This window comes from Chiloscyllium plagiosum, chromosome 42 (genome assembly GCF_004010195.1).
Source record: "Chiloscyllium plagiosum isolate BGI_BamShark_2017 chromosome 42, ASM401019v2, whole genome shotgun sequence".
Classification (NCBI taxonomy): Eukaryota; Metazoa; Chordata; class Chondrichthyes; order Orectolobiformes; family Hemiscylliidae; genus Chiloscyllium; species Chiloscyllium plagiosum.
Window position 1 is genome coordinate 12,508,211 of NC_057751.1, and position 26,081 is coordinate 12,534,291.

At 41.8% G+C, this 26,081-nt stretch overlaps 1 protein-coding gene across 2 annotated transcripts in view; it reads right to left on the reverse strand.

Moving 5' to 3' along the window:
* The window catches only part of LOC122543134 (secreted frizzled-related protein 1-like), a 109,008-nt gene extending 83,393 nt beyond the window's left edge, over window positions 1-25,615 (reverse strand). Inside the window, exons 1-2 of one of the 2 annotated variants that reach the window (XM_043681482.1) lie at window positions 24,665-25,615; window positions 6,767-6,847 (exon numbers count right to left, since the gene is read on the reverse strand). In XM_043681482.1, the coding sequence (XP_043537417.1) occupies window positions 6,767-6,847; window positions 24,665-25,193 (610 nt within the window). In that variant the 5' untranslated portion in view covers window positions 25,194-25,615. The remainder of the gene's footprint in view (window positions 1-6,766; window positions 6,848-24,664) is intronic. The other variant, XM_043681483.1, reaches the window with a different exon arrangement.
* Window positions 25,616-26,081: the final 466 nt, after the last annotated feature.

The following is a 26,081-nucleotide window of genomic DNA, read 5'->3' on the forward strand; positions in this document are numbered from 1 at the left end:
GAGTGTAGCGTAGGTTCACGAGGTCAATTCCTGAAAGACTGGAGCGACTGGGCTTGTATACCCTTGAGTTTAGAAGACTGAGAAGGGATCTGATTTAGAGATATAAGATTATTAAAGGATTGGACACTCTGGAGGCAGGAAACATGTTTCCGCTGATGGGTGAGTGCTGAACCAGAGGACACAGCTTAAAAATACAGGGTAGACCATTTAGGACAGAGATGAGGAGAAACTTCTTCACTCAGAGAGTGGTGGCTGTGTGGAATCTCTGCACCAGAGGGCAGTGGAGGCCCAGACTCTGGATTCATTTAAGAAAGAGTTGGATAGAGCTCTCAAGGGTAGTGGAATCAAGGGTTATGGAGATAAGGCAGGAACAGGATACTGATTAAGGATGATCAGCCATGATCATATTTAATGGTGGTGCAGGCTCGAAGGGCAGAATGGCCTACTCCTGCACCTATTGTCTATTGTCTATCATAATGTATGCAGAACTTTAAATGAAAGTGTCTCAAGGGGAAATATTAGAGCTGTAGCCCTCTATATTAGACTGGAATAACCTATATAATATAAATGAAGAGTTGAAATGACTTTACCATGCCTACATCAGAACTATTGTAATTGGAGAACAGATCAGGACAACCAACTAGGTTCAACATGATGAGGGCAGGAACAAACCAAGACTTACATTAAGGATGGACCACACCTTGGTGCAGAATGCACCACCAATGATCAATCATGCCAAATCCAATCATGGCTATTGACGATGCCTTTGGCACTATACCCCAAGGAGATTGAGATAAAGAGGTTCAATATTGATTTCCCATTTTGCGCTGAGCTCGATAAATATGTTCAAGGCCAGTAGACACTCTCTGTATTTGTTCAAGGAGGCAACTCACCACCACCTTCACAAGGGCAACTAGGGATGAGCGACAAATGTTGGCTCAGCCAACGCCCCATGAGTGTATAAAACAAATTCCAGTGGTGGGAGTAGGAAAGAATTGATTTCAACCGAATAAGCTGGTGCCACAACTTGTGCCCAAGCCAGATTGGCCATTGTCTGCAGACAGCTGCCAGTTCGTCCCTGTTTAGACAAAGATAAGACAGAAGGTCTTGAAAGGAAGAGTGTTACTTGTTCTCAGCTAAACATACATTGGCGCTGTTACAAGATCCAAGAGTGATTTATTTAACTACTCTAAACTGTGTCTGAGATAAATAAAACATTGTGGGTTTTACACTGAATTTTTCTTTTTTTTCAAATCCAGCATGAGTAAAAGAACAAAAGAAAAATGTTTAATACTGCTCAGTGTGAAACAGTTTTTCATGGTTACAAACTGTATGCAGCACAATTGGTCCAAATTAATTTGTCAAAATTGCAGTCACTTGCTTGGGTTAAATTTAATTACTTTGACTATGAAGAAACTGCTGCCACACTTCTGATTTCTCCAAATCTCCAAGTCCCTCAATAAGAACTGAAAGGTTCCAAGTGCAGCAATGGAGTGCTGGCTTCTTTTTTTGAGGGTTGCAGTAGTTCCTCTTTCTCTGGTCTTTCTTCCTTGCATGTTCAATTCATAGATGATGGTCAACTTGATTTGACTTGGGTCCCAGACCAGATATATCCTGCTCTCAACCCTTGTTGACCAGAGCTGGACCTCCATAAAGATGCCAGGGACCTGACATAATGCTCTTTGCTGCAGTGTGGGTTGTTCACCGTGTATGGACATTTGAGATGTTTAACATGTTGGGGATGACGGGTTTATGAGGTTCCATTTAACTGTAGCAGCTCAATGCTGGCTGAGATCAGAAACAGGCAAGAATAGGTATCAAGGAACTTTCAAGTCTGGATCACTTTCCTATACAGTGCTTATAGGTATGAAATCAGATCTGTCTGTCTCGTGTGGCCATGAAAGGTTCATGCTCATTCTACATCACTCATGTGTTGCCCACCACATTCATTATTGTTCTTCCTATAAATGTAAAGGCAGGAAACTGATCTTAGGCTTATTGCATATTTTAATTATAGCTCAACATCTATCTCAGACTCATTTGCAAAATTGGACTAGGATTGACTCCTACATTACTTAAGGCACACTGCATCCAGACCAGTGGTCATTAAAACATCTGTTAGAGGGTGTCACCCACAAGTTTAAGTCTTATATCTTACCCCTCCATAATGAGAAAGCCAATCTCCATGAAATGACCCTATCTAGGGTGCACTGAAACATATGGCACACGTCTGCTTTTAAACATACAATGCAAAGCTCTGAAGCAAATGTGGTCAAGCAGTGCGCATTCTCTCATTCAGATTGTTGAAAATTTAATTTCAACTTGCACTACATTCACTGGAATCTATTAATCCATTCCTCCATGTGCACTCACTTCAATGAATGCATCCCTCAATCATTAAACACTGGTCCTGTATGAATCCTTCCCTCATTTCTCTGTATCATTGTTATGAGAGATTTCAGTCACCCAAATCACTTAAACCTTCCCTTATTTCTTTACCATCCATTTTGTTGATCTTCAGTCATTCATCTTAACTGCTTTTCTAGGGACCAGCATCCAATTCCTTTACTTCCTTTTTCCTGGAAGACTTTGTTGAACCGTGCACATGAGAAAGTGTGAAATAAAAGTTTGTTGTCACCAGCTTGGCTCATGTGTATATCCACTTGAGCAAGGTACTGGAGCGTGGTCAATTCCTGCACCTCTTCAAAAGGAGAGGGGGAGCGAACTGATATTGATCAATAAAGAAATCAGCAGCTAAGATAGAATTCATTTTCAACATAATAAATCTTTAGCCAAATTCAGAATATTGTCAGTCTTTCAGAGTAAAGTAGAATTTGGTGACAGATGAAGTCTTTCAGGGAAAACTCATGGTGATAGAATTGGAGGCAGCCAATATCTAAAAACTGTGTGAAGAGTTCACAGGCAAAACCTTGAAAACCTACTTGCTGTCAGTGAATAAAGAAAAGCAGGGCCAAAATAAATGCAACCTGTCTGATGCAATCGGCTACCAAACTGTTAAAATCACACTTTAATAAACTTCGGTCTCCGAGGCTCTGTCAAACAGAAATGGTTTACTGTTAGACAGATGTGATTCCTGCAGCACCATTTTAATTGAAGTGACACTTCTGATTTCTGCAAACAAACATTTAGCTCTGTTAAATCCCGGTTTAAATACAAAAATAAATTTCAGGAAGCTCTTGGCAGTGCATTAGTTTTGTTTAAAAATATTGGTCATTTACGTTAGCAAATAAAGAAAGAAAGCTACGATTCAGACTAGTACTACCTTTTGTATCATTGGTCTGAGTGTCAGAAGTGATGAACATCAGAATAGGAGGAAGCAAGCCAGCTCCTTGAGGCTCTTCTACTATCTTTTGAGGCCATGGGCAATCTGCAAACTCACTCCATAGACTCAACTTTCTCCTACCTCATTTAGTACCCTTTGGTGAACAAAATCTCCATGTTCTGAGTCGAAAAATCTGTCAAGATATTAGCAAAGCAGAGAGATCTAACAAACTGCACAGATTATCTTCTGCATCAGCCTAATCAGATAACATTGATACCAACAGAGATTTGGATGTTTCAGTCCATTTTCTTCAGCTGAAATGTGATCATTTTCTTTCTAATCGTAAGCTATGCAATTTTGTTGAGTTCAAGCTAGTATGAATATTTGACAGTTTTCTTATTAGTTCTAACGACACTTTTTCTGTTTCATAATTACTTACTTTTCCTAACAGGGCTCATTCTGTAGCATGAAAGGTGAAATCTACCCAATCAAATTGCAGCAAAGCAAGCCTCTGAACTGCAGATAAGAAAATAAAATTTCAGTGGAATATAATTTCCATGAGCCACAAGGACCACAATTAGCTTGACTGCATATGAACATACCTGCTCATCAGTCATGCTTCTTTCACTCTCCAATACCATTTCCCCCTCCACACTCCACAATGACACCCACATACACATATGCTCAGAAAAGGTGCATGGGTACACCATCTTCTCTAAATCACGCATGTGCTCACTTCAAATAATACTGCTGTTTCTTCATCATCGTTGGGTCAAAGTCCTTGCATGTTGCTAGGATCCCAGCTGATAGCAATAATGGATAAATGAGATCCCAGATCAAAAGCTGCTTGATGGATAGCATGTTTTGTTTTTTTTTTGTTTACTATTAAAGTCAGTCGCTGAGGACATTCACAGGAGACTGTAAATATACTTTTAACAAAAAAGAAAAGCAATTCATTGCATAAAACAAAATCACAAACTTCATGAGACTCAATAGTATAAATTGGACTGATCTCATTCTAAATATCAGAATGAAATATTCATGCTTTCTATCCCTGCAATTTCCTTAAAGATGCTCAAATCTCAGTAATGAATTGCTAAAACTTTCCACTCAATTCATACACTGTCATAAGTTTCCTTTCAGCAATTACTCCATGTTCACAATCTTATTTTCTTCAGTTAATGCTTGTCCTCAAGACTCTCCAAAACCAATCTGCAAACTCACTATTATGTAAAATGGATTCCTCAGCTTATGTCTTCCACAGATTTGACCTCTTGGAAACTGATAAAACAACATCTGTGCTGTAATAACTGTCCCCTTTTCACATTTGTTTCTGACCCCCTTCCATCTCTCATAAAACCTAATTCAGCAAACATTGTAGCAATTGTCACTCCTGGTGACTTGCTGGTCATTTAGCTAAAGTTATTTGACATATTGTAAACATTGTTTTCAAATGGCCTTCTGAGTTTTCATAAAATAACAAGTCAGACCACAGAAAACTAAAATTCATTATCCCTCCGCTTTAGTATTCACTTTCCCAAATAACAATAATGTGTTTTGAGCCATCATTATGACCTAGAATGCAGCCATTCAAAAATAAATCTCATATTCTGAAGGGCAATATTTCCCACCAATACCATTTTTTTTGGTACATGAACCTTGGAGGTCGATGTGTGGCATTGAAACCTCAAGTCAATGCATTGGAACAACTGCATGACCATGCAGCTTAGAGGGCACATTGCTTCCCGCATCCTAAGAATTGATAAATAAATAACTAAACCAACATGCCTTGTTGCATCCCTTCACATTCAACATGTGCTAAGGGTCAAAGAGGCTTGCGTTCTGATTTCCCCAATCCCTCTTGCTCCACTGCTGCCCTCCCCATTCTCACAACTTTCCACTCAGTCACGGGCACTGGTTCTATCACGATACATTACTCGAGGACTAGTGAACCAGAGCAAGTTCCTGAAGGACATTGTTGTGGTTGCCCAGAGATTTCTACAGGAAGCAGAAGCTGTGAGAGTGTGAAGGAGATCTGCATCAAAAACTACAAATATCAGACACAGGAAGGGATGACAAAAGAGAAAAGATTAACAGTACAATGGACAGGAGGAACATTAGATCACCGTCGGGAATTTATAAAGCTATTGAAGCAATGATAAATCTTTCAAAATGGATAAGAATTGCCAATAGCTTCTTTCATGATCCTCAACCATCCCTCATCTAGAAGGCAACGGAAATGGAACTTGCCTCAAGTTTGCAAGCTCCAAGCCAACCTTTCAGTGCTCCTAATTCCCATTACTGCTTCAGGGAGCAAGGACATTCTCTCAGTAGTTGTCCAGGTGTCAGTTTGTCTCTGTTGGGAGCATAATTGTGTCTGAATCATCTCTTGTGAGTTTAAACACAACATCAAAAATTGAGTGTGATTCCCTGTTCTGATGGTGTATTGCAATCTCAGAGGCATTAACTGAGGCCCTGCTCCCTGTTTGGATCATTGGTAGTAATCCTGTGTCATGATGTGAAGAAAAACATGAGATCTCCTGGAGCCTTGCTCATTTACCTTTCTTTTGTTCATTTATATTCCTTTTCATTCATTGCTGCCTGTTGTCCTTGACGGTTTAAAATAGCTGCTGGGTTTATCTTGTAACAATAGGGATTGAATGTCAAACCAGGAGAAAGTGAGGACTGCAGATGCTGGAGATCAGAGTCGAGAGTGTAGTCCTGGAAAAGCACAGCAGGTCAGGCAGCATCCGAGGAGCAGGAGAATCGATGTTTCGGGCATAAGCCCTTCACTCTTAAATGTCAAACTAGTCAAACTAGTCATGAAGCGCTTTGAAATGCCCCCGCAATTTGTGCCCAAAAGAAGTTCCACGCATATTTCCCTCAAATACCTGCTATAATGCTCACTGAGAGCTCGCGTTCAAAAACAATTCTTAGAAATGGAAAGATTCAAAGCACCTGCTCACATTCCAATCTTGGATGTCTCCAGATTGCTGGCAACATGGCAAGATCTATTCACACCATGCTGCTGCATGTAAGGAGAGCTGCACCAAGACACTAATAGGTAAAATCCTGGTCTGGATCTTCTATGAAATGGCCTTTGCAAGGAAAGACAGTTGAGTCAATAGTGCAGGCTGCACCCAAGCAGATAAAGTAGGGCATGTTCATTCACCTCAGTGCTCCAGGCAAAAAACACAACCACAGTCCCTAAATATGTGCTTATTCACTGGAGATTTAAAAAGAATAAACACCCTTTTACCTGTCAGAAATATATCTTCATTGATTCCTGCAGACCAAAACTGTAAAAAAAATTCTGAAATTCACTCCTCAAAGTGGTAAAGGCAAGATGGAACTCATTTGAAAAGTATTTCAAAATCGTTGACACCGGACAAATTCTGACACTAACTTGGTGAAATAAAAATGCATCTGAGAAAAGGTTACTCGCAGATTTGTTTGAGTCCAATAAAGGTAGATGCAACTTACCAAATTCACTTGCACAGAGGTGATCCAGAATAATGTCTGTATTCATCTGATTGTCACACGGTGGACACACTTCTGATGCTGCTGGAAAGAAGCAAACCAATGTTTTTGTCAGTCAGAACAGATGGGGTGAGAAACAACAGGAACTCTTTAGTACACAGAGGCATTCATACAATAAAATCATCTGCATTTATATATCTCATTATAAGACATCCATTTTCCAATGTGATTAGGAGCAGTATTTTTGGATAAAGGTAACAAACAATCAAAAAAAGCATGTTCAAAAAGAAATGGTTCTACTTCACAGGGAGTCAGTTCTGAAGCAGTATAACATCCAGGAGATTTTCAATACAAACTGAAAGACGACATTTGTCATTATTAAGCAGAGCTCAAGTTGTCCTATTACTTGGAATTTTCTTTTACCTCATTCCAATTTCCTAAAGGACCCCACTCCCTGGAACTCTGAATGTAAGCACCTCACTAAATTTCTGGCTGTCCTTGGCAGCCAAGATGTCATGGGTCAGCCAGCTTTTTGAACACAAGGACTGCTCAGATCAGGGCGTTCTCTGCTCACCTGACTTGAACTTCTCAACAAGGATCACTGCCTAAACTTTGGGGAAGCATTAGTGTCCTGGTAATGTCGTTTGAGTAATAATTAATGAGCCTCAGGCTCATGTTCTGGAGAATGGGTTTGAATCCCACCAAGGCACATGGTGAATTTTGAACTTAACTAAAAGCAATCAAGGGTAAAAAGCTCATCTAATAATATCCATGAAATCTCTGTTGCTTGTTGTCAAAAATCATTGAATTCACTGATCCCCTGTCAGAGGATGAAATCTAGCTTCCCTATCTCGTCTGGCCCACATGTGATGCCAGACGCACAGCAATGTAGTTGATTGTTAAGTGCCCTCTGGGAATGAAAAATGGGCATCAATCTTGGCATATCCAGCCATTCCACATCCCATGAACAAATTGAAACAAAACAGCCCAAAGGCAATTATGGTGACTTTCCCCGCATCACTTATGAAGGAGAATAGTGAACACATGTAGATGATGAGAGTGAGGATTCTCCTGGTGTTGAATTTTGAACTTAACTAAAAACAATCAAGGATAAAAAGCTCATCTAATAATATCCATGAAATCTCTGTTGCTTGTTGTAAAAAATCATTGAATTCACTGATCCCCTGTCAGAGGATGAAATCTAGCTTCCCTACCTCGTCTGGCCCACATGTGATGCCAGACGCACAGCAATGTAGTTGTTTGTTAAGTGCCCTCTGGGAATGAAAAATGGGCATCAATCTTGGCATATCCAGCCATTCCACATCCCATGAACAAATTGAAACAAAACAGCCCAAAGGCAATTATGGTGACTTTCCCCGCATCACTTATGAAGGAGAATAGTGAACACATGTAGATGATGAGAGTGAGGATTCTCCTGGTGTTTATGTTTCAGGACAATATGGTGATGCATTCATCCTGCAGTACAATGGAAAGGCTTGCACTTAGTGAGCAGTGTTCATGACCCTGGGACATCTCAAAGTACTTGGCAGCCAGTGAGATACAATTGAAGAGTAATCACCATTGTAATGTTGGAGCCACACAAACACAATGATTTTTGGGTCTTTGCATTTGTTGGAAATTCAATCTAGACAGTTTTAAGTCTTTATAATACAGTTTAGATCTGAGCCTTCCAGTTCATAAACATAGCTGAGATGCTAACCCACCACCTGAGAGTGTTTTAACCACCCATCCCTGGTCCTACCCAAGGAAAACCTGGAATTTTAGTCTGGAACCATTTTCCTGGCTCACATTCATTGTTTTTGTTTATTAACCCCTCTGTCTGCTTGGTCATATTAAAGTGATCCTTTGAAAATTATCATGAAGAATTTTCCTCATCATACGTAGGAGAAGGGCAAAGAAAAACAATATAATTCTGGGGAAAATTGAAAACATTGAAAAAAGAAAGCCAAAGAGAAAATGTTTTTCATCAGTTGATAGAAATAACAAAATCGCCTAAGGGTAGCATTGGTGGGGATGTGGGGAATTAAAACAAATGTTGAAGCAAGTTTTGCTTTCTTCAGTGTGAAATTGTCCATGACAAGTAAAATAAACAGCAGCATGCAGTGAGAGGCTGGGTCTACTGAATCAGCATGTGATATAAATAGCTCTGAGCGGTGTCTGTCAGAAGAACTGCAATCCTGCACTTCAGCACAATCCATCTTTCACTACACACCAGTTGATGGAGCCATTACAGAGCCTTGTATGAACCACCTGTGTATACAACTTGTCGTACCAGTCAAACAGAGTGGTTCCACTGAGTCTGATCCATGTCTGCATGCTGGGCTCTCAGCTTCACCCAGTTTGCCTGTCTGTTATTTGTAAGGTAATGCGGTTCAGTGGGTTAGCACTCTGAGTCAGAAGACTGATTGGATTCAAGTTGCAAAACATACAGAAAGCTGACACTGCTTTGCAGTAGTGCAGGAGAATTCCAGTGTTGGATAAATGATTTTGCATTAATGTTAAACCAAGGCTCCATCTTCCTTTTGAAGCACAGCAGGTGAACTTTCCTGATGTCAAAGAATCATGGAATCTTAGAATTAATGGTGGCCACAAAAGGTGGCCATTTTGTCTGCACAGGCTCCTGAAAGAGCTACCCAGCCAGTCCCACTCTCCAGCCCTATCTCCGTTGCCCTCTAACTTCATCACTTTCAAATGGACATCTAGCTCCCTTTTTAAATCTCCTATGGAATTTGCTTCCATCACTCTCCCAGGCAATGTATTCCAATCCTTGACAAAATGTAATCGCCAAACAACATCGCACTAAAACGTTATCTGATCACGATCACATTGTTAATAGTGGAACCTTATTGATGCATGCTAGCTGCTGTGTTTGCAACCTGACATTCATTTCAAAATGGCTTAATTTCTGCAAAGCACTTCAGGTAAATTGCTTTGAGCATTCTGATTGTGGTGGCAAGTGTGACTTGAATGCACATCTTTCTTTCTTCAGTGCACACCATAATGTTGGCTGAAAACCTGTGAGAGGTGTGCCACTCATTGACCAAAGCTCAGGTGACAAATGGGGCAAATCCTGGCAAAGATATTTATCCACTATCAGGTTTGTGCTGGTCTTGAGGAAATTCCCTGTGGTTTTGTATCTGTGGATGTTGTGCTCAAAGCAATTGACACAAGGGGAAAGATGAACTTCTCTTTTGTGAGCAGTCAGCCCAGTTGCCAGCCCTCTCTCCAAACATTGTGCTTCAAACAATCTTGCACACATTCCATTTTGCTAGGTCTCAGAAAAAGATTCCCACAAAGGCCTGACAGATAGTGGCATGAGCTTTCATCCCTTTAGCATTAATCCAGCTCCTCACCTGCTATCATGAGTTCTGTCATTAACTAGTAATATGCTCAACTGCTCGAATAATAAGCCACAGCCATTTTCAATGGAAGTGCAGAATCTCTGCTGCTTTGCCAGCTGAAAATTGCTGGATTAACACTAATGTTTATCAGGAAGGCTTGTGTAAGACTTGTGGAAGACAGGCTTAATCTAGACTTTACTCTATCTCTCAAAAATGCCTAAACCTTTCCAGAAAGAGCAATTTCTATCATGTGCTATTATTGACTGCTTCCATTGGTTAGGATGGTTTGCACCAGGGAAATACAAACCTCTGTTTTGCATGTAGAATTTCAGAAGCACACTTGAAGTTTTTTTGCCAACAGTCCATGCCGTACGAAGGGCAAGCTGCACTGTCAGATGTGTCCTGTTACAGGCAAATACATGAAACCAAGGACCTGTTTGCATTCTCAAGAGGGTATTGTTATCTCATTGTGTTATTTTTTAAAAAGGAGGAGAGTTGTGCCTGGTATCCTTGCAAGATTCAATCTCTTGAACAATACCAAAAATGTAAGATGTGGTCAGTTATTCATTGCTGTTTGTTGCAGCTTGCCATGCATAATGTAACATTTGTCCAGGATATCTGAAGCCAGGATGATATATCTTGCTCATTGCCCTAGCAAGTTCAACCAGTTCCTGTGGTGGAGGGGTTTTTGAGTTGGATCACTAAGGGATGAAAGGCGGAAGTACTTTGTCATACAAAGTATGGGAAGTCTAAAATACCATGTCTCTGAAAAGATTGTAGATAAAACTTGTCAAGTTAGAAGCAATTTTTTTCGTTTGATAAGGCCACCAGCAATATGCCACATGTGATATCTTACTCTGCATATTGCTGCCACATTTGCTACTTAAGTGTGATTTATTATCGAAGTCATTCGCTGCTGACAGATTCTATAGGCTATACTGATGACATGGAATGTACGATGAGGGTACATGTTAGTTTATTTTACCTGCCTCTCTCTTGGGTCATACATCTGCACCCATAAAAACCACAAATCCTGCAGTGCAGTCTGGCTTTATAAAATGATGGGTGCACCATCTGCCGGCCAGTGTACAGGAATGGGAGGAGGGGCAGTAAAGTACAGGCTACAAAGTAGCTGATGATAAGCAAATATTGGTTGTGTTTGTATGTATATTGAAAGCAGCTTCACATTCTCTAAACCATTATTCTTGTACTTCAATTATTCTAAACAATTTACAAGGTAACCTGAAACCCTGCAGTTTGTAAAGATGTGCTGCACACTTTTGCCAACATCATTGCAGTTTGTAAAGATGGATGCTGCAATTGTAGATTGCAACCTTTAAGTTGTCTACATTACAACAGTGACCACAGTCACTTCATTAGCTCAATCATGCTTTGCGATGTCATGAGATTACGAAAGATGTTGAACGTATGCAACACTTTGAAGAAGTTTGACAGTTAATTTGAGATACAACACAAACATCTTCTAGAAACCATGAACTATTGTCAAGCTTTCAACCAGCTAAGGCGTTCAAGTATCATTAATGTCCACAAACGTGTAGCTTTTGAATCCTGAAGGGTCACTGGACCAAAATGTTAACTCTGATCTCTCTCCACAGATGCTGTCACACCTGCTGAGATTTTCCAGCAATTTCTGTTTTTGTTTCAAATTTCCATTATCTGCAGTTCTTCCAGTTTTTATTTGTGCAGCTTTGGTGCTGGATAATCAATATCTGAAGCTACAGATCAGATTGGTCACTTGACGTCAACTCCCCAGTATCTACTATCTGACATATTCATTCACAGCTCAGATGGTGGCTTTGTGGTGCATTCTAGCATATGTCACTTATGTTGGATGACATTAATGTATAGAATAGTTCTGACATTGTTTACCATGAATGTAATTTTAAAAATTATGATACAATTGTTATGTCAATTTTTTGAGCATAATTTAAACTCATATTTAATTTCATTTCATGAACGGTATTTCTACTTTCATATATTTCAAATCCTTTGGCCATTAAGATGTCTTGATATGTAAATACTATCCCCATTTCGCACCCACTCACTTACATTATGGCACATTTGCTCATTATGGCAATCCATCTCCATTCCACAGCTTATTAAATGTCATCGAAATGAAACTGTTTTGTATGTTACAACAAACAGATGGTCACCATTGGATTATGTCGATACACACTATGTCTGAAACAGTGCATGAGTGCTAATGTTTTCAAATGCACAATTCCCCATTTATTCTCTCCCAATGCACCTATGAAGCTGTGGAGTGAGGCAAGGGAGGAAATAACAGGGGCACAGGCCATGATTTTCAATTCCTCTCTGACCACAGAAGAGATGCCAGAGGACTGGAGGACAACCAATGTGGTGCTGACATTTAGGAAGGCAGCAAAGAGAAGAGTAGGAAACTACAGGCCAGTCAGTCTAACTTCAGTGATGGGGAAACTCTTGGAAGCAATTCTGAGGGACAGAATTCATCTGCATGTAAAGAGAGAGGGATTAATCAGGAGCAGTCAGCATATTTTTGTTCAGGGGAGATTATGTTTTCCAACTTGATTGAATTTTTCAAAGAGGTAACCAGGTGTGTAGATGAAGGCAATGCAAACTTAGATGTCAGCAAGGCTTTTGATAAGGTCCCACATGGGAGACTAAGAGCAAAGGTAAGAGCCTAGGGGATCAAAGGAAATTTGGTGAATTGGATCAGATTTGGTTGAGGCGGTTGGCAGGTATCAGAGGATTATGGTCAAAGTCTGTTTTTGTGACTGGAACCCTGTGTCCAGTGGGGTGCTGCAGAAATCAGAGTAGTGTCCCTTGCTGTTTGTGGTATGTATAAATCATTTAGACTTGACTGTGGGAGGCCTGATCAGTAACTTTGTGAATGATGCAAAAATTGGTTGGGAACAATAAGGAGGATAACTTTAATTTACTGGATATGGTCAGATGAGCTGATCAGTAGCAAATAAGATTCAATCTGGATAAATGAGAGGAGCTGCACTTGGGCAGGACAAACAAGATATGATAGACATGACACAGTTGAACCCTGGGCAGCACGAAGAATCAGAGGGACTTTGCTGTTTGTGTACACTTGTCCTTTAGGTAGTAGAATACATGGATAAAGTAGTGAATAAGGGACATGGGAAACTGGCCTTTACAAGCTGAGGCATAGAGTTTAAGAGCATGCAGGTTGCGTTGGAACTGTGTAAAATATTAGTTAGGCCACAGCTAAACTATTGTTTGCAGTTCTAGAATCCACATTTTTTGAGAATGATGGAAATGAAAAGGGTGGAGAGAAGATTTACCAGGATGTATCTGGTCTCAAGAGTTTTAATTATAAAGAAAGATTGGATATACGGTGGTTGTTTTCCTTAGAGCAGAGACCTGAGGGAGGACATGATTGTATTGTTTAAAATTATGAGGGACATAGCTAGCCTTGACAGGAAGGAACTTTTCCCCTTGAGATAGAAATCAATGACCGGGGGCATGCATTTTAGATAAGGGACAGGAGGCTGAGAGAGGAAATGAAGCCTTTCACTCAAAGGCTAGTAGATGTTTGGAACTCATTGCCTGTATAAGTGCAGTAGGGGCAGAAACCCTTGTAACATTTAAGAGGCATTTAGATGTGCATTTGCGATGCCAAGGTTTGCAAAGCGAGGAGACATGTGCTGGAAAATGAAATGAGCACAGTTAGTTGCTTGTTTTTGACCAGTTACAAACTTGATTGACCGAAGGGCCTTTTTCTGAGCGGCAGATCACTATGACCTTTGAGTGAGGAAGATTGTAGGTCAAACAAAGGAATAAATTTTCAAGATAAAATCCTTGAGTTGAATCACTCTGCCTGCTACTCTGCTTCCTGAATCCATTATAACAGGAACTGAAAACTTATTATTTTAGTAGCTGCTTCAGAGATGCTTCATAACACTCCTGAACAAGTTTGTTTGAACATTTCTGTGGATTCAGACAGGACAGAAGGAGGCCCTCTGACCAATTGTGCTCGGTCAATTTCTTCTCTTCATAGCCAGCTTGCAATGCTGTAAAAGGCAACAGTCTGCTCACTGAATTGCATTAATGGCAGCTGTAGAACTTAGACAGAGTTTTTGCAACTTTAAGGTTTCTTTAAATGTATTTTTTTCATCTCCCCCAACTGGTCAGCATGACTTGATTCTGTGGAGGATTTCTGAAGCTCCATTGCTGCTTGAACCACAGCATAGGAGAAAGTGCGGACTGCAGATGCTGAGGATCAGAGTTGAGAGGATGGTGATGGAAAAGCACAGAAGGTCAGGCAGCATCTGAGGAACAGGAACATAGAACATAGAACATAGAACAATACAGCACAGAACAGGCCCTTCGGCCCACGATGTTGTGCCGAACTCTGCTTGAACCACAGCATAGGAGAAAGTGCGGACTGCAGATGCTGCGGATCAGAGTCGAGAGGATGGTGATGGAAAAGCACAGAAGGTCAGGCAGCATCTGAGGAGCAGGAGAATCGATTTTTCGGGCATAAGCCCTTCATCAGCCCTTCCTGATGTGCTTATGCCTGAAATGTTGATTCTCCTGCTTCTTGGATGCTGCCTGATCTGCTGTGCTTTTCCAGCACTACACTCTCGACTTAGAACTACAACATTTAAAAATTGTGTTTCTTCACTTTTTCTCAAGGCATCCTCAGCAGTTTGAAACATTCACCCTGGTTAGAAACTCTCAAGCCCACACATAGTTGACAGGTCTCTAGCTACCAGAAACTGTACGGGACTAACCAGATAACTACAGTGACTGCAAGAGCAGGTGAGAAGCTAAGAATCTGTAGTGAGTAACTCACCTTCTGACTCCTAAAGCCCATCCACCATTGATAAGGCACAAGTCAGGAGTGTGATGGAATACTCCATACTTCCCTGGCAGGTGCAACTCCAAAAACACTCAAGAAGCTCAACACCATCCAGGACAAAGCAACCTGCATGATGGGTACCCCATTACCACCTTCAGCTTTTACTCCCATCACCACTGATGCACAATTACAGTAGTGTATACCCATTGCAAATGCAGTGCAACCAGTCACCAAGGCTCCTGTGGCAGGACCTCCCAAAGCCATGACCTCTACAACCTATAACATACAAGGGCAGCAGTTGCTTGGGAACATCAGCAATTGCAAGTTCCCCTCCAAGGCACACAACATCCTGATTTGGTGCAATATTGGTACTCCTTAGCTGTCATTGGATCTGAATGCTGGAACTTGCATCCTGACAGCACAGTAAGTATACCTACTCACCCTTGACTGTTACAGTCCAAGATTCTCCATTAAAATGTAGGATGGGCAACAAATGCTCATCAATTTATCAATGCTGCCCACATCCCATGAATAATTTTTTTTAAATCCCAGAAACTGTTCAACAGCCCTCATCGTCCAACACTCCTCGCCTCCCCACTTGCCAAAATTACGTCCCCAATTTTGACTCTGATGTTGTATGATGACTGAGGCATTAAAATAGCATCACATTGGGAAACAGTTTGTGAATTACTGATAAATGACTGCCAACCTTTTTAAATATTTAAGCAGCCCTTCTACCTCCTCCAGTTCCTTGACTGAATTCCATTAATCATGGCAGTGAGAGGCCAGAAACGATTGGGTTCAGGTTTGCAATTTCAAGAATGTTAACATCTGACTTAACCCAATTCATCTGTTTTGGGTGCTAAGATTCAGTAGGTAGTTTCCTATCTGAGTACACATTTCAATGTTTTATTACGAATGCTGATACATTTACTTCTCTGTTTGATGACCTGTCAGGTTTATCACCTCCGATGCTATGTCATTAAGGGTGTGATGCTTATTCCACACATCATCCTACTTTAAGGCTTTCTAATCAGACCTTCAGTGAGCTGATGAGAAGCTGATAAACATAAATTGACAAGAGTGATGCTCAGAGCTGATCTTAACATCACTCTTCTGACATGCGCTGTGAGGTTAAAAGTTCAGGAGAGAAGAAATTTGTGCAGTGTAACAGGAAAAGAGCATGGAAAAATAATTTGGTGTTTGTCAATCACACATTCTTCAATACTTGTGCACAAATAACACTCCTTGTCTAAGGGAATTACATTGTCTAAATCAGCAGTAGGATCTTGCAACTATTTCGAAGTAGATATGAAACATCATCAAAACTAATTTGGATAGTTTATGCCAGAGCAGACGGCACAGAAACTTCACAGTCTCCATAACAGCACAAGGAACTCAACTGGTGGGAAACAACTGGTGATAGAATCATCATCTTCCTCATCTATTCTGATAATATTTTTGTGAGGGCAAATGCAGTGAACTATGGCTTGCAATGTTTTAACAAGAAGTCAATCCGAGAAGGTGATGACTTCTGCTTGGGCTAAGCAACGTTCATTTATGCTGTGTCTCGAATATCATCAACAATGCAACAAGGATTTCTCTCCTTAGCCTTCAGCTCAGATGGATTTATCCCCCAACAGTCTTTGCCTTATAATCTTTCTCCTAAAAGAAAGTGAGGACTGCAGATGCTAGAAAGCAGAGTCGAGAGTATGGTGCTGGAAAAGCACAGCAGATCAGGCAGTATCCAAGGAGCAGTAGAATCAACTTTTCAGGCACAAGCCCTTCGTCAGGACTTCATCAAGCCCATGATCAAGCCATTCCTGATGAAGAGCTTATGCCCAAGACATTGATTTTCCTGCTCCTTGGATGCTGCCTGATCTGCTGTACTTTTCCAGCACCACACTTTCGACTTATAATCTTTCTCCCTCCGTTTCCCTCACCCTGACCTCCTCTTTCATCATCTTTTGTCATAATCATTTTGTGACAGCAAATGTAGTGCACTGTGTCTTGCAATGTTTTAACAAGAAGCCAATTTGAATAATACGAATGACTGAATTCATTCTGTACATCTCTATGATTCTGAGGTTTGAGATGATGCACCTAACTAGATACTCTCTGTCAATAGTGAATACAAGGCATAGCAGCGCTGTCTCTTGCATGCATCCATGTCATTGACCCAACCCAAACCCACCACACCAGACTGACTTGTCAATGCTGAAACATTAAGAACAAGCGTTCAGTCCCTGAGACTAGTTTGACCATTCATCCAGACCTTACTTGATTTGTTCCATTGTCTCAGCATTACTTCATATCCCAATAATCTTTCTTGTACAAAAATCTACCTCAGTCTCGAAAGCTCCAACAGTCCCAGAATCCACATTCTTTCAAGGGACGTGTTCCAGGTTTCCACTACCTTGAAAACACCTTCCATACTTAGCTTGTATATTTGTCATATTTTCATGTATCCTTTCAATTACACTCTGTTTCCCTATTCCACAAATAAACAACCCAGAGTCAGGAAATTCAACTATGAAAATAGACTCAAGGCAAGATTCTTAATTTGAAGATCAGCTTGCCTTTTGCATTTTTTTAACTTCCATTCACTCCAAGCTTCCACATCTCTGCAAATGTTTTTATTTCAAACCACACACTGTCATTGAGAAGTGAGACTGTTTTCTATACAGTACCTTAAGGCAGGTCAGTTGATGAACAGAACATCCACTCATTGCACTTTGATTAAAACCAGAACCTTATTACTTTTGTGGTATGGCTGTAAGACTCTGCCTTCTCTACCAAAATTGAACATAATTATTCCCCCTTCCCCCAATGTACTTTATAGGTAATTTAGAAATCACAAAAAGGAATATGCAAAATATTCATTGCTGAGAAAGAAACACAAGGAAATCATAGATTACAAATGTACATGTGTCTGTATGTCCTTGTGTAAGATTGATCTTTCTGTGTGCATATGTATGTTATCTACATTCATTGCTATATAAGTGAATGGATATGTCTTTATAAGTACCTGTATACATTTTGCTAATGAATATACAAGTGTATATTCATCAGCATGTATGTGAACACATATTTATGCCTAATGCATAAACTGTGCTGTGCTGGTCAAATCAAGAGTGACACATAACCAAATTAACAAGGCTAGTAAGCAAAAGAAATACAATTCATTCTCCTTGACCCGTTTAAAAATTGCATTCACTGCCTGCAAACAGACAAACTTCAACTTCAACATTTTAAAGATTTTGAAATACAGATTCTTAACCCAAAATTTATTGAGACTCCTCATTGATTTCTTCAAAAAAGCTTTTGTTGTAGCTGACCCTGTTTGTGACTTTGCACTGAACTGAACAAGTCTGCAAATGGAAGATGACAGTTCCTCTGTTGTCATATTTTTAACCATGATCAGTTTCTTGTTGGGAAACTGCTGCTGGTGTCCAGCGAAGGAGGGAGAACTCATTTAATGTTTCAAGCAGCTTGTACCAGGATTTAAGCCAACTGGATTGGCTCACATCATCTGGAAATAAGTAACAAATGTCAAATAATTGGATCACTGCCTTTGCCATTTCCCATAACCGCAACTCGGGATTTTACATGGCACAAACAGCCATTTCCATGGTATCAATTGAAAAACCCAATAGCTCAGTTGTCAATTGTTCAATTCATTGGGGAGCTATAACTTACAGCTCCCCAATGTAAGTTATAGCTTACATTTTCTATTCATTGTCTGATCTCAACTGGAATGGAGCTCCAGTTGGTCTCAGTACCTTGTGCAGTTGACAGCTGAAGAATTGAAACAGATTTCCCCTGTTCTCGCACCTCCGCACCTCCAATATGACGTGAGTCATAGAGATGTACAGCATGGAAGCAGACCCTTTGGTCCAACCCGTCCATGCCGACCAGATATCCCAATCCAATCTAGTCCCACCTGCCAGCACCCGGCCCATATCCCTCCATATCCTTTCTATTCATATACCCATCCAAATGCCTCTTAAATATTGCAATTGTACCAGCCTGCACCCACTTCCTCTGGCAGCTCATTCCATACACGTACCACCCTCTGTGTGAAAAAGTTGCCCCTTAAGTCTCTTTTATATCTTTCCCCTTTCACCCTAAACCTATGCCTTCTAGTTCTGGACTCCGCAGGGAAAATATTTTGTCTAATTATCCTATTAAGCCCCTCATAATTTTGTAAACCTCTATAAGGTCACCCCTCAGCCTCCGACACTCCAGGGAAAACAGTCCCAGCCTGTTCAGCTTCTCCCTATAGCTCAAATCCTCCAATCCTGGCAACATCCTTGTAAATCTTTTCTGAACCCTTTCAAATTTCACAACATCTTTGAGATAGGAAGGAGACCAGAATTGCATGCTATATTCCAACCGTGGCCTAACCAATGTCCTGTACAGCCGCAACATGACCTCCCAACTCTAGTACTCAATACTCTGACCAATAAAGGANNNGAGGGAGGAGGTGTGGGCGCAGGTTTTACAGTTCCTGCGGTGGCAGGGGAAAGTGCCAGGATGGGAGGGTGGGTTGTGTGGGGCGTGGACCTGACCAGGTAGTCACGGAGGGAACGGTCTTTGTGGTCATCTGCAAACTTACTAAGGAGGGCGGCACGGTGGCACAGTGGTTAGCACTGCTGCCTCACAGTGCCAGAGACCCGGGTTCAATTCCCGACTCAGGCGACTGACTGTGTGGAGTTTGCACATTCTCCCCGTGTCTGCGTGGGTTTCCTCCGGGTGCTCCGGTTTCCTCCCACAGTCCAAAGATGTGCAGGTCAGGTGAATCGGTCATGCTAAATTGCCCATAGTGTTAGGTTAAAGGGATAAATATAGGGGTTTGGGTGGGTTGCGCTTCGGCGGGTCGGTGTGGACTTGTTGGGCCGAAGGGCCTGTTTCCACACTGTAAGTAATCTAATCTAATCTAATCTAAACTGTACCTCTTATGCTCGCATCCAAATCATTTATGTAAATGACAAAAAGTAGAGGACTCAGCATTGATCCTTGTGGCACTCCACTGGTCACAGGCCTCCAATCTGAAAAACAACACTCCACCACCACTCTCTATCTTCTACCTTTGAGCCAGTTCTGTATCCAGATGGCTAGTTCTCTCTTTATTCCATGAGATCTAACCTTGCTAACTAGTCTCCCATGGGGAACCTTGTCAAACGCCTTACTGAAGTCCATATAGATCACAACTACTGCTCTGCCCTCATCAATCCTCTTTGTTACTTCTTCAAAAAACTCAATCAATTTGGGAGACATGATTTCCCATGCACAAAGCCATGTTGACTATCCCTAATCAGTCCTTGCCTTTCCAAATACATGTACATCCTGTCCCTCAGGATTCCCTCCAACAACTTGCCCACCACCGAAGTCAGTCTCACTGGTCTATAGTTCCCTGGCTTGTCTTTACTACCCTTCTTAAAGAGTGGCACCACGTTAGCCAACCTTCAGTCTTCTGGCACCTCACCTGTGACTATCAATGATACAAATATCTCAGCAAGAGGCCCAGCAATCACATCACTAGCTTCCCACAGAGTTCTAGGGTACACCTGATGATGTCCTGTGGATTTATCCATCTTTACCCATTTCAAGACATCTAGCACTTCCTGCTCTGTAATGAGGAAGAGCATGATGAGATTGAGAAGACCCCACGCTCAACTTCAGCATTGACCTGTTGAATTAGCTGAGCTCATAGTTAATGGGGCCAGGTGAATTATAGTGCCCAGTCTCCATGGAACTTTAACTCAGCATCCTTTGCTGGATATCATTTGCAAAGGAAAAAGTGAAAAGAAAACATCAACTCCAGACAAGTTTCTTCTGATGTAATGTAGGAGGGAATTTTAATGCAAAGAAAAACAGACAGGGTTTGTGTCAAAAATGAGTTAACAAGGTTAAAAATGCATTGTGCTCAAAGCTTGACTCAACCCAAAAGTGCTGGCAACCCAAGATAACTAATCAGAATTGAGAGCTTGCTTTGAAAACTAATCTTTTGGATGTGAAGATACTAATCAGTATGTTTTGAAAAGTTTTATTTAAATTATATTCTTAGACTTGCCACAGAGTTGGGAGGTCATGTTGCAGCTATACAGGACATTTGTTAGGCCATTTTTGGAATATTGTGTGCAGTTCTGGCCTCCTTTCTATTGGAAGGATGTTGTGAAACTTGAAAGGGTTCAGCAAAGATTTACAAGGATGTTGCCAGGGTTGGAGAATTTGAGCTATAGGGAGAGGCTGAATAGGCTGGAGCTATTTTCCCTGGAGCTTTGGAGGCCGAGCGGTGACCTTATAGAGGTTTATAAATCATGAGGGGCATGGATAAGGTAAATAGACAAAGTCTTTCCCCTGGGGTGGGGGAGTCCAGAACTAGAGGGTATAGGTATAGAGTGAGAAGGGAAAGATATAAAAGGGACCTAAGGGGCAACTTTTCACACAGGGGGTGGTGCGTGCATGGAATGAGCTGCCAGATGAAATGGTAGAGGCTGGTAAAATTGCAGCATTTTAAAGGCATTTGGATGGGTATATGAATAGGAAGGGTTTAGAGGGATATGAGCCAAGTGCTGGCAAATAGGACTAGATTGGATTGGGATATCTAGTCGGCAAGGACATGTTGACTAGAGGGGGCTGTTTCTGTGCTCTATGACTCTAAATGAGAAGTATTCCTCAAAATTAGGAATCATCAGCTTTCCAGAAGGCATTTTAGTTGTTTAACAACGAGATTGCTCGCAAGAAGGGAATTGACATTGTGATTTAAAATGCTTTATTTTAGCAATAAAGCCACTTTGGTATCAATTCACCTCACGATTGCATCAGGGCTATATCTAAAAAATAATTGATGAAGAGGTCTCCTCAAATGCTACCTAAATGTTTTGGTTCCCAGCAATTTAGCATTCATTGATATGCAAATTCGTTGGAATAAAAATTCATTCCAAAAAGCACTTTATGAAATAGGTGCAATTTTCGCCCACTTCACCCATTCCATTCTGCTCAGAAACTCCACCTTTTCATTTATGCCCACAAAAGTTTGTTCTGTGAAGCAAGCAACAATAAAGCCCCTGTTTAATTTACAGCTATCACTCCCATTCACGGACCCAAATTCTAATCTGTAAATAATTATTCATTCGTCTTTCATAACCCGGCCAAGATAAACATTCCGCTTGCAGACTGCTAAGCAGTTCAAGCTGTCACTTTGTGTGAAATATAAACAACATTCTTCTGACTGCATGACATCTTGTACCATCGCATTCTTCATCACCGTCGTCAATTTCAATTACATGTCAGAGTTTCTACAAAACTGCAAAGAATATCTTTTGGTTCAGTATAAATGTTACATTTCGACTAGACCAAATTCATAAGATCAAACTGAGTTTTTTTTTAACTTGGCTCTAGACCGTGGCTTACTTTTTGCTTTAAAACGTCGACCACCTAAATTCCAGTTTTCCAACTGCACATTACAAAAGAAACAAACTACAGTCGGTAACTTTGCTACGCCCAATTCGTGCCGTGAGCAGTTTTGCAACTCCTTTGATATTAGAAAGTGCCACGGTGCTTTGTAGAGGGCAATCGGACAGACTTTATGGGATGAGAACAGGTGGGCCAGCGTTTGGTCGAAAATGTAGGTTGTAAAGAGCATCTCAAAAATGGAGAGAAGGGGAGCGAGGCAGGGATTCCCAGGCTTAGGCAAATGAAGGCACGCCTGTCAAACGCAGAATCGCCTGCATAGACATTAGCAAGTCTCACAATGGGCATTTGGCTGGAGTGAATGCGATTGCCGTCCAGCCCGTCTCCTTGCAAGAAGCCAATGCCTTCAGCAGAGGGAAAACGGAGAAGTTTAGAAAATCTGAATTGAATACTAACTACTGAACAGCAATTATCCAACAGCATTTATTGAAAAGCCAAACAAAAACAAACATCCATTTCATTGGGTGTGTTATTTTTTCAGGCTCAGATAAACTCTATTGTGAGCTAAATAAAGGCCGATACTACAGTTGTCCCTCCAAGACGTATGGGTTTCCACACATCCTAATTTCCTGCACGTTTTGCAAAGTGCGCAGCAAGGCGGAAACGCCAGTGTTTCCACTGGCCAGCAGGGGCACTGATTGGAAAGCCAACAGCATTTCATTGTTCATGATTGTCAGGGGGAGGAGGCAGGATAATTAGCATGAGAAACATATCAGCTATGGCTATGCAGACTCGATGGGCCGAATAGTCTAAGCCTCTTCCTATATCTTATGGTCTTCTGATCAAGTTCCACTGAATATTCAGCGGCAATCAAAGCCTTTCGTCCCTGAAGGCATAGACTTGGACTGAGAACTCGCATTGCCCACATGTCGCTGGGAAGACTAAGAACATGCATTTTCCTGTCGACAGAAACAGCTGTCTTGACACTCTCAGTCCCAACTCCTCCTCTAACCCAACGATTCATTCCATGAAAATCCGCTTAATTTCTCTCTAGTTCGAGTGAATATCGACTGCACTGTGCGCCTCCCCCACCCACCACCCGTGAGAATGTCCCAGGGGAAGGCGACGGAGAGTCATCTTACCAAAGGCCGAAATCAATAAGTCCCTGATTAGTCTGGGGAAGCAGGATCGAGGGGCCGAACAGCCTACTCCTTTTCCTATTTGTTATGGTCTGAAATCTGCTAACTGAGCAAGGTATAAATATGACAACTTCAAACTTTGTTGTCTGCACGTGTTCATAAAATAAGCTCAAACCAACAACCAGAAACAACGACCCAATAAAAAAAGATTCTGCAATGATGATTACACGGAGTAAATAGAAATTTGCTTCGACTTACGACCCTTATCATACAAATACTAATGTCCCTTTGACAAATAAAATGATCAACAGCGTGCAAAATATTTTGACTATGACTTGGAGAGGTTCACAGACAGCATTGATATAATCACAGGTTTCAGGTTGTCCAAATATATTGCTCAAGATCTTATAGACTTTGAAACCACTTATTAAGTCATTGCCAATACTAAGTCAGAGAGAATCTATTTCACGAAGTGTCTCGCTTCCTGAAGGGACCAGCGAAGAATGTTGGAGCTCAATTCCTGCTCCACCGCTGAAAGAAGTTGTGTCTCCAAACCAGAGAACTCTGCACAGTGACAATATTTGGAGGAAACTGCAGCGTTAAAGTTCTCCCGAAAAAAACTGTCAGACTGAGCGATGTTTAACAGCCCTGTGTCTGACCGACTTTGTCAGCTACCCATCAAAAACGGTGGTTGAAGCCATTCAGACTGACTTGAGCCCGAATAGTCTCACCCACAGCAGATTGCAACAAACTCTCCGTCACCACCTCAACACACACACACGCTTTCTAACTTTCATTTACCCCACCCGCCCCGTGACAAACAAAAATGAACCAATCTGTTCTTTCTGATTGAGCCGTTTTTGTGTTCGCAGACATTGGCATCACAATTTAGCGCCGGTTCGAAGGATCGAGGAATAAGTGACGCTTTCCTATGGCTTTCCCTGCACCCAAGAACATCTACCTAAACACAGCTCAAACAAGAATTGAGCTTAAGCAAGTTTCAGACAAAAGCCTGACTGGTGGGGTGAAGCGGGCATTCGATGGAAAACCTGTCCGGGTCATTTCTCTGCTGTCAATCATGTTATCTCCCTCTCCTGAAGTTTCTAAGTGTGTTACATTTTCACGGTGGGCCGAGAGCAAATATTACCTTGCGAGCTGGTCGAAAGAGTGGCGTTCGGGTTGGGAAAGACGATGCACAGGTCATTGTCCAGTGGGAACTTGTCGCACTTTAACATGTCCGGCCAAGGGAAGCCAAAGAACTCCATAACTGGCGTGCAGGCGTCCCGCACTGCCGTGCAGAGTGAGCGGCACGGGTAGATGGGTCTGTCCAGGCAGATGGGAGCGTACAGTGAGCAGAGAAAGAGCTGGGTGTTGGGGTGACAGTTCTTGTTCAGCAGCGGCACCCAGCTGCTCGCCTGTTGCTGCACCTCCTCCATGGTCTCGTGGTCCAGCAAGTTGGGCAAGCTCATCTTGTGGTACCCGACGTTGTTGCAAAGTCTCAAGGCGAAAGGAATATCCACGCAGTGCGGTGGCTTAATGTAAAAGCGGCTGTCCGCTTGCCAGCTGGATTCCTCTACTTCCATCGCAACACACCAGGCAAACAGCCCCATGCTGAGTGGCAGAAATACGGTATAAAACTTCCAGTAAGTCTTGCTTGAAATACCTCTCTGTCCCATTTTTCCTTTGGTTACTTTGTTGTTGCAAAGTCCTGGCTGGAGCTGGCAAGGTTACTTCCCTCCGGTTTGCACAGTTGGCCTTTAAGTTTCACTGTGATAATCAGTCTGAGCAGAAAACAGCAGCGCGGGGTTAGATTTTGTTCTGCCCTCTGCTTTAGAAACAGGAACGCCTCGAAGATATCAGTACCTGTCTCTGTTTTTTCATTATCCAGCCTAGCCGGGGTTTTCTCTGGCTCGCTCGCTAACTCAGTCCCACCTTTCTTTCAGTCCACCGTGCACATAATGTGTTAAAGGGAGGGCTGATTTGTGAAACTGGCTCCACTGGTCTCAGCATCCAGCTTCTGAACACAAGTTTGTTCTGCCGGGTATGTGCAGCTTTCAGTCTTCATCACAACCTCGCAAGACCAACCAATCAGCCTGTGACCATCCCCTATTACACTCCTCTGCAAGTGTCAGTCCCAGCCTTAATTTACCAATCAGCTTTTTGGAAAGGAAGTGACAGACACCGCCCCCCCCCCCCCCCCCCGCCCCGTCTCTCCACCTCCACCTCCAGCCCCATCCCCCAACTTCCCCACCACTCAGCCAGATCCGAGCTTTCAGTTCATCCTTCCAAATTCCGATTTTTTCGGCGATCGAAACAGAAATATTTCAAAGAGTAATAAGATTTTTTTCTTATGAATTTTTCGAGTCCCCAGGAGTCACAAAACACGTTTTAACATGCGATTCAGAAAATGTATCACATCATTTCCTTCCGTCAGTTTGAATTCCTGGCATTTACTTTTCCCAATGACCTACTTGCCAGCTTTAGGCCAGTTTCATAAACCCAACAAAACAGGAACAGTCCACTTCAGCACTTGGTCGAGCTGCAGCCCCTCAGCCAACTCTCTT